General features: G+C 38.7%; 1 protein-coding gene across 1 annotated transcript in view; it reads left to right on the top strand.

The window, feature by feature from the left end:
• The window catches only part of LOC109914015 (cystine/glutamate transporter), a 168906-nt gene extending 156539 nt beyond the window's left edge, over window positions 1–12367 (top strand). Inside the window, exon 12 of the mRNA XM_048603297.1 lies at window positions 10241–12367. Coding sequence (XP_048459254.1) covers window positions 10241–10305 — 65 coding nt within the window. The 3' untranslated portion in view covers window positions 10306–12367. The remainder of the gene's footprint in view (window positions 1–10240) is intronic.
• Window positions 12368–13560: the final 1193 nt, after the last annotated feature.

The raw sequence follows: 13560 nt of genomic DNA, 5'->3' as shown, positions 1-13560 counted from the left end.
AGAAAATGCTTCCCTTGACTGGAGAATTTAGAACACAGGGTCAAATTCTCAGCATTAGAGGTTGGTCATTTAAGACAGAGATGAGAAACTGGAAGGTTGTGAATATATGAGGTTAGTTAAACCTTAGGTTTAGGGCAAAAGTTCGGCACAACATCATAGGCCAAAGGGCCTGTACTGTGCTGTACTGTTCTATGTTTTATATTCGATGAAGTGCTTTACTGCAGAGAGCTGTGGAAGCTCAGTAAGCATATTCAAAATATTTGAAAATAGATTTTAAGAGATTTAAGGAAGTTAGGGATTGTGCTGGAGATAGGTCAGCCAGAAGCGTGGAGCAGGCTTAAAGGATCAGATAACCTTATCCTATTTCTTACACTCATTTGATTGTAAGGGATTGAGAAAGAATGAATATTTGAGAGACTGAATGGGAAGGGGGCACCTCAGTGACATCAACCTTCCCATCCCCTGTCAGAGATGTAGCTGTTGACAGTTTCAACCATAATGCCTCCCTAAAATGTCCTTATCACCTATCATCTCCTACCTAAAAGAAGAAAAAGACAAGTACAGATTTATTAGTGATACAGATTTCAGAAAGCATCATCACTAAAACAACTGCAATTTTTAAGAGGTTGCACAATTTTTAGCACACACAATTTATTCATGGAACATCAAGTTGAGCCAGATAGTTAAAAGGGAAATATTACTGGAGTGTCCCATGTTTTATGACTGATTATATTTGTTGAAGAAATTTCATTCCTTTGGTTCAGCTTGTGTTCCCATGGTCTGCAGTTACTATAAAAACATATTTTCCAATGTGACATTTAATCCATTGATACAAATCACTTCAGAGACTCATTGTTCCTCTGTTGTACAATTGGTCCTCACATGTGGGTTCAATACAGTTAACACAGCATCACTCATAATGGAATGTGCTTTCCTATTAAACGCTATCTCTCCGACTGCTTGCACTATTTATTCCATTTCTGGGGAAATTTCTAATGAGCTGATTGGCTGCTTTTCTTTCAGTAGGTACTGTAACAGCACTGACTGCTAAAGAGGAGGCAGTGGGCTGTGTAACTGCAGTTTGTACTGTTGTACATGAAATATTCCATCTCAGTGTGCAGAGGATAAAATACTGGGCTAGGTGGCAGAAAGGAAAATAAAACACAAGCTAAAATGAAAGGTAATGCTTAGATTTCGCAGCAAGGAGCTTTTACCTTCAGGGGTTCTGGGACAACACCTCTTTGAGTAAGTGCTGGTGCCTCTAGAGGGAACAGGCCTAGCTTCGCTTACCTTACCACACTGTTACAAACATCGCGCCTTCATTGTGTGGCAATATTAACAGTATCAACCCAATCATTTATGCTTTATTCATGACACCTCCAAAGGTTACCTTGGCAGCAAATAATAAATCAGGGTACTTGCATCTTGTAATTAAACACTAGATGACACCCACAGATGAGAGTAAACACTTTTAAGCATTCTTTTGTTATTCATTGTTGGGGTTCTTAGAAAAATTTGACAATAAGATCAAATAATCATGACCATTGTGTCTTATTTGGACATAACAGTAGCAAAAAGAGTAAAGGTCAGCACAAAGTAAAAATAAATTGTGAATGTCTTTGTTACTCAGCTTGTGGTCTATGTTGTTGGCATTTTTTAGGAAAAATTCAGAGTATCAAATGGAGTCGAGCTGAAGTAAGTAGGCAGAAAGAATTAGCTTTGATTATGAGTCAAATAAATTTACTAGATACAAAAACACAATTTTGTTCATATTCGCAGACGTCTAACATATACACTGATTAAGAATTACCCCGTAGGGAAGGGACGGGATAGAGACAAGAGGAGTGACCAGTTATTACACTATAATTTTGGCGACCAGTCACAGCTGCCTTTTCATCAAGTTATTCCACATGATCAAAAAAACTCCAAGGCTTAAAATTAGATGCAAAACAAATCATGTTTAAACTGAGGAGGAAAATAAATTATGAAATTGTTTCTGGATCAATGGTAGCTTGAGCGAACTGTGCAAAACATGGCTTTGCAGGATCTTTTGATGGTGCAATAAGGCGTTGCTTAGTCTGAGAATTGAAATCCAATGCAGAGAAAAGTGTTAGCAGTAGACAGACTCAAGCCTAGTAGAGCTTTCGAAGTAGACCAATGGAGACTGCTGCCAGACCTGACAATGAGTTCCATGCCCTACACTAACAGTTCAAGAGTGAACATTCGCTCTCCACTGTGAGGATGGGATGGTAAATAGTGACCTAACATAAACTGGCCATTTAGCTTCTCTTGTCAGAAGACAATTGGTGCTGCTAGGTTAGAGGAAGACCAAACTCATATAATAGCAGGTGGAAAAGCAAAAATCCAGGGCTGGATTTTCACATCAGAAGCGGGAATTGGAAAGCAAGACTAATTCCATTTTATTTCCCAGCTCCATTACCAGACTGCTGGGAAACGAGGATTTTCCCAGGGGAAGCTCTCACGTGTGCTAGAGTCAGGTCTGTTGTCTCAATCGACCGATCCAAAGCAGGATGTCACAAGGAACGGGCCCAGTAAAAAGCTCACCTCAGCCACCGTTTTCCGAGAGATTACTTAAAAGTATTAAGAGCAGGTAGCCAGTAACTGAAGTTCATTTCAAAGGCAGATATGACTGGCCTATCAAAATCAATACCTGTTCAAAATGTGGTCCTCTATCATGTCTCTGCAGCGTCCTTTACTTGCTTTCCTTAATATTAACTTCCCTCCAGTGCTACCCCGAGACTTCTAAAGCTTCTCTAACAGAACTTTAAAGAGGTTTAATGGCTTTCTGTCCTGCATCCATAGACTCTCCCACCTATGTTCACTTGACAGGGTCTCAGAGAACTTCTGAAGCCCACCTCCCCAGTGACAATCCATCAAGGTCTGCCCTTCGGCCTTTTGATAGGGGAAAATAGGTTTTCGCAGTGTGCCTTTTTACTCTGTTCGACAATATAGATGTCAAGGGAAACAGAAATAGGATGTCTACCCAGCAACCAACTTTTTGACATCAAATTTCAAGATGACAAAATCTGACTGTGAGTGTATGGATAGAAGATTATATAGGTGGAATTTTTTGATCAAGGCTCTGCTGCTCAATCTATTTGGTCAACACAAACTCATTCAGTCATAATCAATCTTTATTTGGCTAAATGCAAGTGACTATCTCCTCTTCGAAAGAACAATGATCTATTACCCAAAAATAAGCCATCCTTATCTTCCCAAGTAGGATCAATGAGTCAGGTCCGAGTCACACTGACCAGGCAGTAACGGGGGTTGGCTATCAGTGTTGCAGTCTCTGGTCTCCCAGCTGATTGTCTTCTGGACTTCAAGCTTAGGGTTCTTCTTTTAATGGTTGCTCCCGCATTGTTGCTCCAACGTTCTGCTCACCAGTATGTTTATGCTTTATTTCTCAAGGAGTTGTGTGAGTCAGTGACCGCATTCCTCAATGTAGCAAGCTACCAAATCCTATGATTTCAGTGGACATAATCTCATTATTCCAGTTGATCAGGTTATCTTCCAATATCTGTCTCATCAACAAGATCTTATTACACAGCTGTTACACCTGTCGCTGGTTATGCCCATATATGGCTGGGAGCCACTCAACTCCATCAAATTGGCCATTTTTACCAACATACAATTTGGTCTGGCTCCAATTTAAATTGGACACTGGAGCTTCAGTAATTATGTCACCAGCACTGGAATAGGAACAGTTTTGAGAAATCACCTGACAACAATTTATTGAAAAGGTACTCTGGGACAATATAACTGTAAAGTTTATTCATCGCCAAAAGTCAAGGGCACCAACCCTGCTGAATAAGCTAATCAAGAGTTGAATGTCTTTTCTCGGATGCTAGTGCCCAGGTAAAATTGCATTCCTTTTGGTTTAGCAAGTTGTATAGCAGCCTAAGAAACAGGCCATAAAAAGAAGTCACAGAACATCGGGTACATTTTCATCTTTTCACCCAGAGCCAAGAGAAGCAGGAGTGCAACACCACTGGGCACTGCCAAGCCCATTGTCCACTCATTCACCTCACCACACCTGACATCCCTGTAAATAGCTGTGGGTTATCAGAATTTTGAGAAGCTGTCTAACTGATAAAGTCGGGATGCTTGATTGGGACCCACAACGAGCTGGTATTATATAAGTGAAGTGAAACTTCCACTGAACCTCAGGCCTTCAAATCTTCCTTGTGATAGGTCCATTACTCTGCCCATTTTGTTCTGATTCCGGTGGGAGACCAATTTCAGCAACTGTGAGTAGCTAAGACCAACAGGTCCCAGCTAATCACTTCAACTATCTTAGAACAGAGCCAGTCCAATTTGATGGCTCTTAATTTAAACATGAAGACAATTAGACAAACCCTGTTAATGATGCAAACCCTGCATGCCCAATTTTCCATGAAGTTCTCCAAACATGTGATCATGTACACACAAGCACAATGATAGGAAGTCCTGAAATATATCCCAAACAAATAATAGATTGTTTTTAACGCTGTGTTATAGCTACATAATCTATCTCACCTTAATGATTGATCTTGTTATCATATCTCATTAAAAATTCCACGGAGGAATGTCCTGTGGTTTACTGATTTTATTTTTCAGAAAGATTCTTTCTTTTTGAATAAATTGAAATAGATGTGCCAACAATTCTGAAAGACAATTGAATGTCACAGCAGACCACCAAAAAACTATGACCTTATAGATTCCATTATATTCCCCAGGAACCAACTTAAGTTGTGAGGATTTTTGACAGACATATAGACTGTAGGCTGCTAGGTAATTGGGATAGACATCAAGACACTGAAACCAGTCTGCAAGTTAGAGCATGCATGGGGCCACAATTCTGACTGAAACCTAAGGATACAAAACACAGCTACTGCTTATTGAAGAATCCACAGAATCATAAAATTTAAAGCACAATAGATAATGATTCAGTTTATCATCCATCTATCTGTGCTAACTCTTTAAGTGGAGCTACCTGCTTTAATATCATCCTGTCTTTCTCTGGATACTTTGAAATATTTCTTTTTTGAAATGTTCCAATTCAGATAGTATTTATTTTAACAGCCACTTGTAGTGAAGCATTCCATGTTCTATCATGTGAAAAGATCATGTAATCAAAGGACCATCTCAGTATTGTATTTCCTGAGCAAGCTGTATCAGTCAAGACTCCAGAAACAACCATGCCTGATTACTGACTTGACCACATGTCCCAGGATCTGTATAACAATGTCTGGAACATCCCACGCATTGTACTTTTGACATCAAGAATAATGCTAATAGCCAGAAAATGTATTCTTTTTATCTCTGTTTAAAAGAAGCGAACCTCTGCAGAGAGAAATCTGTTGCTTTTCACTTTATCTGTAGAGAGAGAGAAAGAGAGTGTGTGTGTGTGTTGGGTTATTTAGAGGAATAAACATTGCATTTCATGTTACCAATTGTGAATGTTAACAAGTTATTGCATCTGTCTCACATAAGTTTTGTTTTAATAATAATCCAAATATTTGTGAAGAAAACCTGGTTGACAGATAATTTTATTTAAAACCTAACGTAGAAAAAGTATTTAATAGTCATCTTGTGATAGTGGACTTGTTGGTTTTTGTTTGTTTCAGATTTCCAACATCTACAGTCTTTGTTTTATTCATTAGATTAGAGTAATAGGTTCTCTGCACATGCCTTCTCCATCATATTGTCACCTCACTTGGTAAAACCATTGCTCCCACCACTCTCTCACTATTAATTCAAAATGGCCACTTCATCTTTAAATTGTCTTAACTTTTTTTTAGTTTGTATATTCTTGCATTTTCCTCACATGTTGAAATATAATGGTGTTTCATACGAGCTTCTAGCCTTCCTAATCTCTCTCCTCGGACAAGTGTTGGTGAAATGAAAATCTTGAGAGGAATACATCATGCAACAGATCCAATATTATCTAACATACACTGTCACCCAAAGACAAACTTATTTCTACTATTTCTCAACTTACAAATATTCCTATTGTTCCTGTTAATCCAAGTGCATTTTGCCCATATCTTGTTCATCTGCTATTTCTGTACATTGCAGGCAGAATGGGTGTAGGGTAGTGGTCTTCAGTTGCAAGGTTAGATTGGAAAGACAAAGGATATTGAGGAGATATTTGTTAGAAGCATACAAAATTATAATGGACTGAGATTAGATGCACGACAAAAATTTCTTCCTTTTAGTTTATCGTAAAAGGACAAGTGAACAGAGATTTAAGTTTTTGGGAAGGATGTGCAGGGAGAATGTGAGAATGATTAATATCTTCATAATGAATGGTTACAACCTGTAACTTGCTGCCAATGTTGGAGGCAGAAACAGAAAATATCAGTGATTGCAAAAGGAAATTGGACAAGCATTTGAAGGAAATAAAGTTGCAGGGCTACTGCAATCAATTGAAAGTTTTGGGACTGATTGGTTTGCTCCAGGGGTCCTGCATAGAATCAATAAACCAAATAATCTCCTTCTATTCCATAAAAGGCTTGATAACTCTACTTCTAACTTCTTTGCTGTTTGATCTTCCATTTCTTTTACCAATTAATCTGCAGAAGGTCTCCGTTCATAGCATTGAAACTAACTCATTTCTAGTCCCAACAGGTTTATTTTAAGCTCCAATTTGTCTTTGCTTATTTTCAAAGTGAGACTAATTAGGTTATGTCACCATTTTCTACACTGTGTCCCATTTGCAAATTGCTTATTTGTCCTTCTTCATTGCTCAGAACTAAATCTAGCACTACATATATCCTTGCTGCACATGCAACATACTTTTAAGGTAAAACAGTCCTAGATACATGGTAAACACCTTTCCTCATTTTTGCGAGTAACACTTGTCTTTTACCAGGCTATTTTAGAATAGTTTTAGTTAAAGTGCCCCATTATTGCAATTGCTTATCATTTTACCCTCAACTTATTTTCTTCTCTTCAATTGTGTAAATTGCATTCCCATGGGGACAAGAGTACATCTTATTTCTTAACTGTATTTTAACAGGCATACAGATATTAGATCATTGAGGAATCCATCCATTGTGGATAACATGATGCCAGCATGCTGAATCTAGATTCTGAATCTTCAGTCTCACGTCATTATAGCAAACTAATAATAAATTGTAGGAATTCTAGGCTGAATTGTGTAGCATTTAATTGCTGAAATTATTAGGTAGCAGTATTCTATGATACAAAAGTAAAAATTACTAAGTGGCAACAAAATTGAAAATGAAATACAAACAGAAAACAATATAATTACTCAGCAAGCCTGAGAGCCTCTAGGGAGAGAGCAACAGGATTAAAATTTTGAGCTGACTTTGGCTTCTTCAGAACTGCTCTGACAAAGATTCAGTTTTGACAAGAAATTTGGGTGGAATTGTGGCATCTAGGGTCTACTGTGCCATCTAAAGAGCTGGCAAGAAACCTGTTGCGTCTCTTTTCCAGAAGGCATACCAAAACCATACACTAAGCAGGCAGTGGTGAGGACAGCAATGGGTCTTCCCTTGGAACCCAGCAGGAGCTGTCTGCCAATTAAAGACTGGCATTTCTTCTGAAGAGGCGATAGCAGCTGCCGGTAATTGGCACCTGCTCCCCATAACCGCACCCCCACCTCAGCCATTTAGAGTTCCAGGATTAGAGAGGACCCAGGCCACGGGTAACTAATGTAAGGGGCTGAGGGTTTCTCATCATAACCCCCTTCCTGATGTCCAGACCCCTCAATCAGACACTCAGAAGGCAAATCCAGTAAAACTTGCAAATGACATATAATAACCTGACTCATCTTGTATATTTCAAGGTAGAACTTCTGTAAGACTTGTACATTCATTTTCAATTATTATTGGTTTTTACTAGTTTTTACCTCTGCCTTTGATCAAGACACTACTTCCCCCTGCCATGCATTTCTTCTTATCCTGTTGTTCTTCTGCGTGAACATTCGAGGTCCGAGCACAGCAGCAACTTCTGAAACTGATTTTGGCACACAGGTCAGCATGCAGGGAACTGCTGAGTGTCTGCACAGCCAAAATGTCGATCCCACCCCAACCCGAGACGACAAATAACCCACACAGTTTCACCCATCATGCAGACCACACGTTGACAGGCCCACCTCAATTGGGCTGAATCCATGTGGTGTGAGGAGGAGGCCCTTGAGTGGTCCCTGATTGTTATGACACTGTGACAATACTATGGCTTTAAGAGGTGTATTTTGTCCTGATTTTTTTTTTGAAAAGATGTTTTGATTCAGAGGTGCCAATTTGCCCCTTCCAAGCCAATAAAGTAAACAACTTGTGAGGACCTGGGATTTTTTTTTAAGTTAGCACAATAAAAGTAGCATGAATGGGTAGAGTCAGGCTCCCAGAGAACCAGGGTTTTAGTTTAGCTTTCAGTTGTTGGGCTTTTAAAGTTGGCTGTGGAAGTTGCTATACATCTCTCTCGCTCTGCTAGAATTTTCTCTCGTCAAGAGAAACTTCACATGTGAGACAATATATTTTACTGAATTTGCCTTTGCCAAGGGTGTCTTTATGGGATATTGCTGTATTGGAACAGTTGCTGTTTAGTGGTTAATAATCTATTATTCTGTTAAGTTTTCCAGTTGACTTAAAGATATACCAATTCTTCTTTCTTTTGTTTCTGCTTCAACTGTACGTTAAGAATAAAGTGTGTTCAGCTTAAAGCCGAGTGGCATGACAAATCGAATTACATGTGGAACACAACACTCTACACTTGCTTTTAAATAAGATAAACGTTAATGTCTAGGCTACCTCCTCGATATGTTTGAAGGGAGTTTGATCTGGTCCATAACAATACCATTCACTCAGATGTTAAGAAATGGTTGAGGTGGTGGCTTCAGGTATTCTACTGCCCAGTCTTCCTATTTCACAAGCTCACCACCAGCAAAATCAAAAAATTTCCATCAATTAATTCTGTTTGCTGACTGCACAGAATCTGCCAGGCCTCAGTATTTCCCAAGTGCTCAGTATTTGCAGTATTTTCTGCTTTTATTTCAGAACTCCAGCATTCAGATTTCTCCAGCATTCTCAACAGCTTGTTTTTAAAACAGTGAGTGACTTTGTTAGCTGCACTGAGAGGATAAACATGATATTAGTCTTCTTGTACCTGTGAGAACTGTTGGGGTGCTTTTGAAAGATTCAAACTGAAAACTAAATATGAAATGAAGGTTGCAAGAATTTCATACCACCTTAGAGGTTTGAGAATATATAGAACCGTGTTATATTTTTCAATGTAGGGATAGTAAAGGCAAGAGTTGTAATGAAGAGGTTCTGAATGGATTAATGATTCAGACAGAAAGAGAAAACAAAATAATCATCACCCTTAAGTCCCTCACACCCCAGAGACTTTAACACACATTGGATTCAGTAAATTAACAAGAATTTCACAGATTAGCACCTCGGCAGAGAAATTGGATGGATTGATAGAAGCAAGCTGCATTGTTGAACATATATTCCAAGAAATTGAGCAATTCAGTAAGATGCTATAAAAATAGAAACACAACATTTTCCTCGCTCACCATTCCCTATAATTATGATAACAGAATACATGGAAATAAGTATGTGCAAACATATGAACTGAACTAAAACTCCGACATTTGTGAATTACTCCAAGTAATTCAAATCAGATTACTTTAAATTGCCAATACCTTTGGGAGCTCATCTGTAATAACATGCATTAATTTGGCAGAAATGGCAAGTCTGTGAGAGATGGAAGTAAGTCCGTGTGAAGGGATCAATTTTTTTATTTTATCTTTGTCATTCCTGATCTGAGAGCCAGTTCCACTTCTAGAAGGAAATTGCAAAGCACTGCACTCTGTGGTTACATTCTTATTCTGAGATCCAGTGCACCTAACAGAAACAGGGTAATTGATTTCTGTTGAACTTACTGAATGACTGTTAGTGCAAATTTGGAGAATACTATTTAGTAGTCAGCCACGTTTAGGTATCAGTAGGTTGCTAGACGTAAAACACAAGATATCAGATATATAAAATAGTTCTGTCAAAGCTTTTTAAAAATATGTAACTGAGGTACAATTCATTTTATAAAGTTCAGAGCAGAAATGTTAACATATAAATTTCAACAGTATTGATGAAAGGAAAATATATTTTTATTTAAGATTTACAGTACCCATGTTTTCATTTCTTTTTATTCCTTATGGAATTAATTATCTATGGATAAGGCATTCACACTCTGTTGTGTTATGTTGCAGATTTAATGACCACAACAGCCCAGATCATTCTTCAGGTAGTGCCTCCAGAAAAACATGATGACTGATGAGCTCCACTGATGGGACTAGCTGCTAATTGAATATGAACATTGTCAGACTACAAATGTCAAAGAAATGCTTGGTCATTTCAACAAAGGCATCCACTGGAATTCTAACTTCTTCCTAACACTTACAAAACTCATTCTAGGGCATCTCTGAGCCCCTGAAATCCTATGGTGGCGAGTTCCTCTGGTCTTTTGCCGGATGGAAGACTGGCAGAGATTGCGCCAACACAGTTGTTTAAGCCATTTCTCCAGGGTGGGGCTGAACATCCACGGACGTTTTGGCAAGAAACCAGAAGAAACCCTCACCAGGATTTCAGATCCAGGATATTTACCATTATCTCTACAAGTGATGTACTGAGTGGTTTTCTAATAATGAGGTTTGTATTTATTGAAGTAGTATCTCTTTTCTTTCTGAAAGTACTTGTAAATATGCAAACCAACTGTTTGTTCTTTTTGTAGAAACATGAAGTCACTTTGTATGTAAAGTAATGTAGTTTTGCTGCTGGTTTGAACACACCTCTCTTTTCTGAGAAATGTATTGGCTTGATTGAATGGTGGAACAGACTCAATGGGTGGAACGGTCTAATTCTGCTCCTGTATATTATGGTCTTTTGATTGCAAATAAGGAGATTATGGCAGTGGTGTAGTGGTAATGTTACTGGTTTAGCAATCCAGAACAAGATACTCTGAGAATGTGGGTTTGATTCCCACCATATAGATGGGGAAGTTTGAGTTCAACTTAAGAACAATGGAATAAAGAGCTGGCCTAATGATAATCATGTAACTATTATCAAGTATTGTTAAAAAGCTGTCTGACTCACTATTGTCCTTTATGGAAGGAAATTTGCCAACCTTAATTGGTCCCACCCACATATAACTTTTAACTGCCCTCTGGGCAATTATTGATGGACAAAAAGTGCTGGCCCAAGTCACAGACATCCTTACCCCATGATCAAATAAAAAGCAAATCAACACACAGTTGTGATGAACAAAAAACGCATTACAAGGACAGCTAGTTATTCAAAGACCTTAGAGATTTCAATCAAATAAAGTTTAATCAAATAAAGTTTAATATGTAAGAAATGCTTGCAAAAATCCAAGTAGATTTAGCATTTCTGGAACTCAACCAGGCAATTATAATATGAGAGCAAATTACTGCAGAAGCTGGAATCTATACTGAAAGCAACAAATGCTGGAGATCACAGTGGGTCAGGCAGCATCCATGGAGAGAGAGAGCAAGCTAACATTTTGAGTCTAGATGACTCTTCATTCAAGCAAACACTGAATATATAATACCGAAGATTAACATAGAATCCCTACAGTGTGTAAGCAGGCCGTTCAGCCCATCAAGTCCACACTGACCCTCTGAAGAATATTTCACCTAGCCTGCAAATCCCTGGAGACAATGGACAATTTAGCATGGCCAATCCAACTAACCAGCATATCTTTTGACTGTGGGAGGAAACCAGAGCATCCAGAGGAAACCCACGCAGGCACAGGGAGAATATGCAAACTCCACAGACAGTCACCCAGGGGTGTAATTGAACCTGGGTCCCTGGCACTGTGAGGCAGCAGTGCTAACCACTGTGCCACTCTGCCACCCATACCTCCCTAACTGGTAAGCTTCACTTTTGTTCTGTTAGCTAGTTCCTCACTAGTTCTTTAACCTGGGCTGATCATTGTTGGCAGTTTGCTTAAAGATATTTTCCAATCATTCTGTTCGTGGATCCCCTCTGTAGTTGGTGAGACTTGATCACAGGCCTCCTGGCTCAGAGGTGGAAATACCATCACCTCAGTAAGAGTCTGGTGGGCTACATGTGTGTATTGGAAGATTCCTCTTCATTACCTTTGGGTTAGTGTCTAGACAGGCATGAAAAAAAAATGCAAAAATATCACGAACCACTGTAACAATTGTGAAGAAAGTGAGCGAAGGCGGTAATTTGTGAATTTATGCTTGACTATATTTATGGGTACAAGCATTGTTTTCAGGTCAAAGGAATCATGACATGAGTGGACAAGTTCTGTATTGTGTGACTAATAAATTCCAATAAAACCTTTAATCATAGAAATAGGAAACAAAAGTGGCTTTTTAATTACTTGTCGGAATTTAATGGAAGGGAAATTCTGATTGAAAATTGAATAGTGAGTGAGACATTTGTTCATAAAGAAGTGGAAGTATTTATAATTTTTGAAGAAAAAGATGCAATGATGTTGTACCAGCATTTGTATTTATCTTCACCAGAGTGCTGATTAGTTCGGAAATACTACAAGCATTTTCCAAAGCAGGAGAAGTGAACAGTATTGGACAAAATAAAACCTAGCCATTGGTTCAAGTAATAATTGTTGACTTTCTGTCAATTAAGCAATAAGTCCTTTACAGTGCTCAGCAGATTTGACAATTTGCAGTGAACTGGGTTTATGACATTAATCACATTCTGCATTTATTGAGGCGTGCGAGAGCTCAAAATATGACAGTTTAAATGCTTGAGAATCTTTGCCCACTAATCCTTAATATCTTGAATTTCCATGCTGTTGATTTCAAGAAGTCTAGGAGCAGTCCCAACATGGGGTCCTTCTACTTGCTACATTGTCATTAGTTACTACATAAAGATCCACAGCTACCACTACCCAGATCTTTTGGTTGCATCTTCCAAACCCATAATCTCTACCATCTAGAAGGACAATGGCAGCAGAAAGATGGAAGCTCCACCAAATACAGATTTCCCTCCAAGGCTCACACCGTCCTAACTTGGAACTACATCGCCCTTTCTTCGCATGTGCTTAGTTAAAAATTATGGAACATCTTTCTTAATAACTGTGGGTGTACCTACATCCCATGAACTGCAGAGGTTCAAGAAGGCATCACATTCACTGAGGCAATCAGGGAATGGAAAATAAGTACTGACCTACTCACTGACACCAACATCCCTTGCAAAAATTAGAAAAAACAGAAATGGACCATCCAGCCTACCATTGGAAAGAAAGTAAAGTTAACATTTTAAGTCATAAGGGCTATTGGACTCAAAATGTTAACTCTGCTTTCTCTCCACAGATGCTGTCAGAGTTGCTGAGTTTCTCCAGAAACAGTTCTGTTTTTGTTTCAGATTTCCAGCATCCGCAGTTCTTTGATTTATTTTATGTCTGTACCAGTACTCTAGTTAAACACAAGTCTCCTTGCACCTATAGATTGTAATTGTTGAAAGATGATGCCAAAAAAAAATTGAGGGGCAGCCTCTCCACATAGTCAATAGAGTTGCA

The sequence above is a fragment of the Rhincodon typus genome, chromosome 1, assembly GCF_021869965.1.
Source record: "Rhincodon typus isolate 14 chromosome 1, sRhiTyp1.1, whole genome shotgun sequence".
NCBI classification, from domain to species: Eukaryota; Metazoa; Chordata; class Chondrichthyes; order Orectolobiformes; family Rhincodontidae; genus Rhincodon; species Rhincodon typus.
Note: the sequence above shows the minus strand (reverse complement) of the source record. Positions and strands in the feature narration are given on the sequence as shown.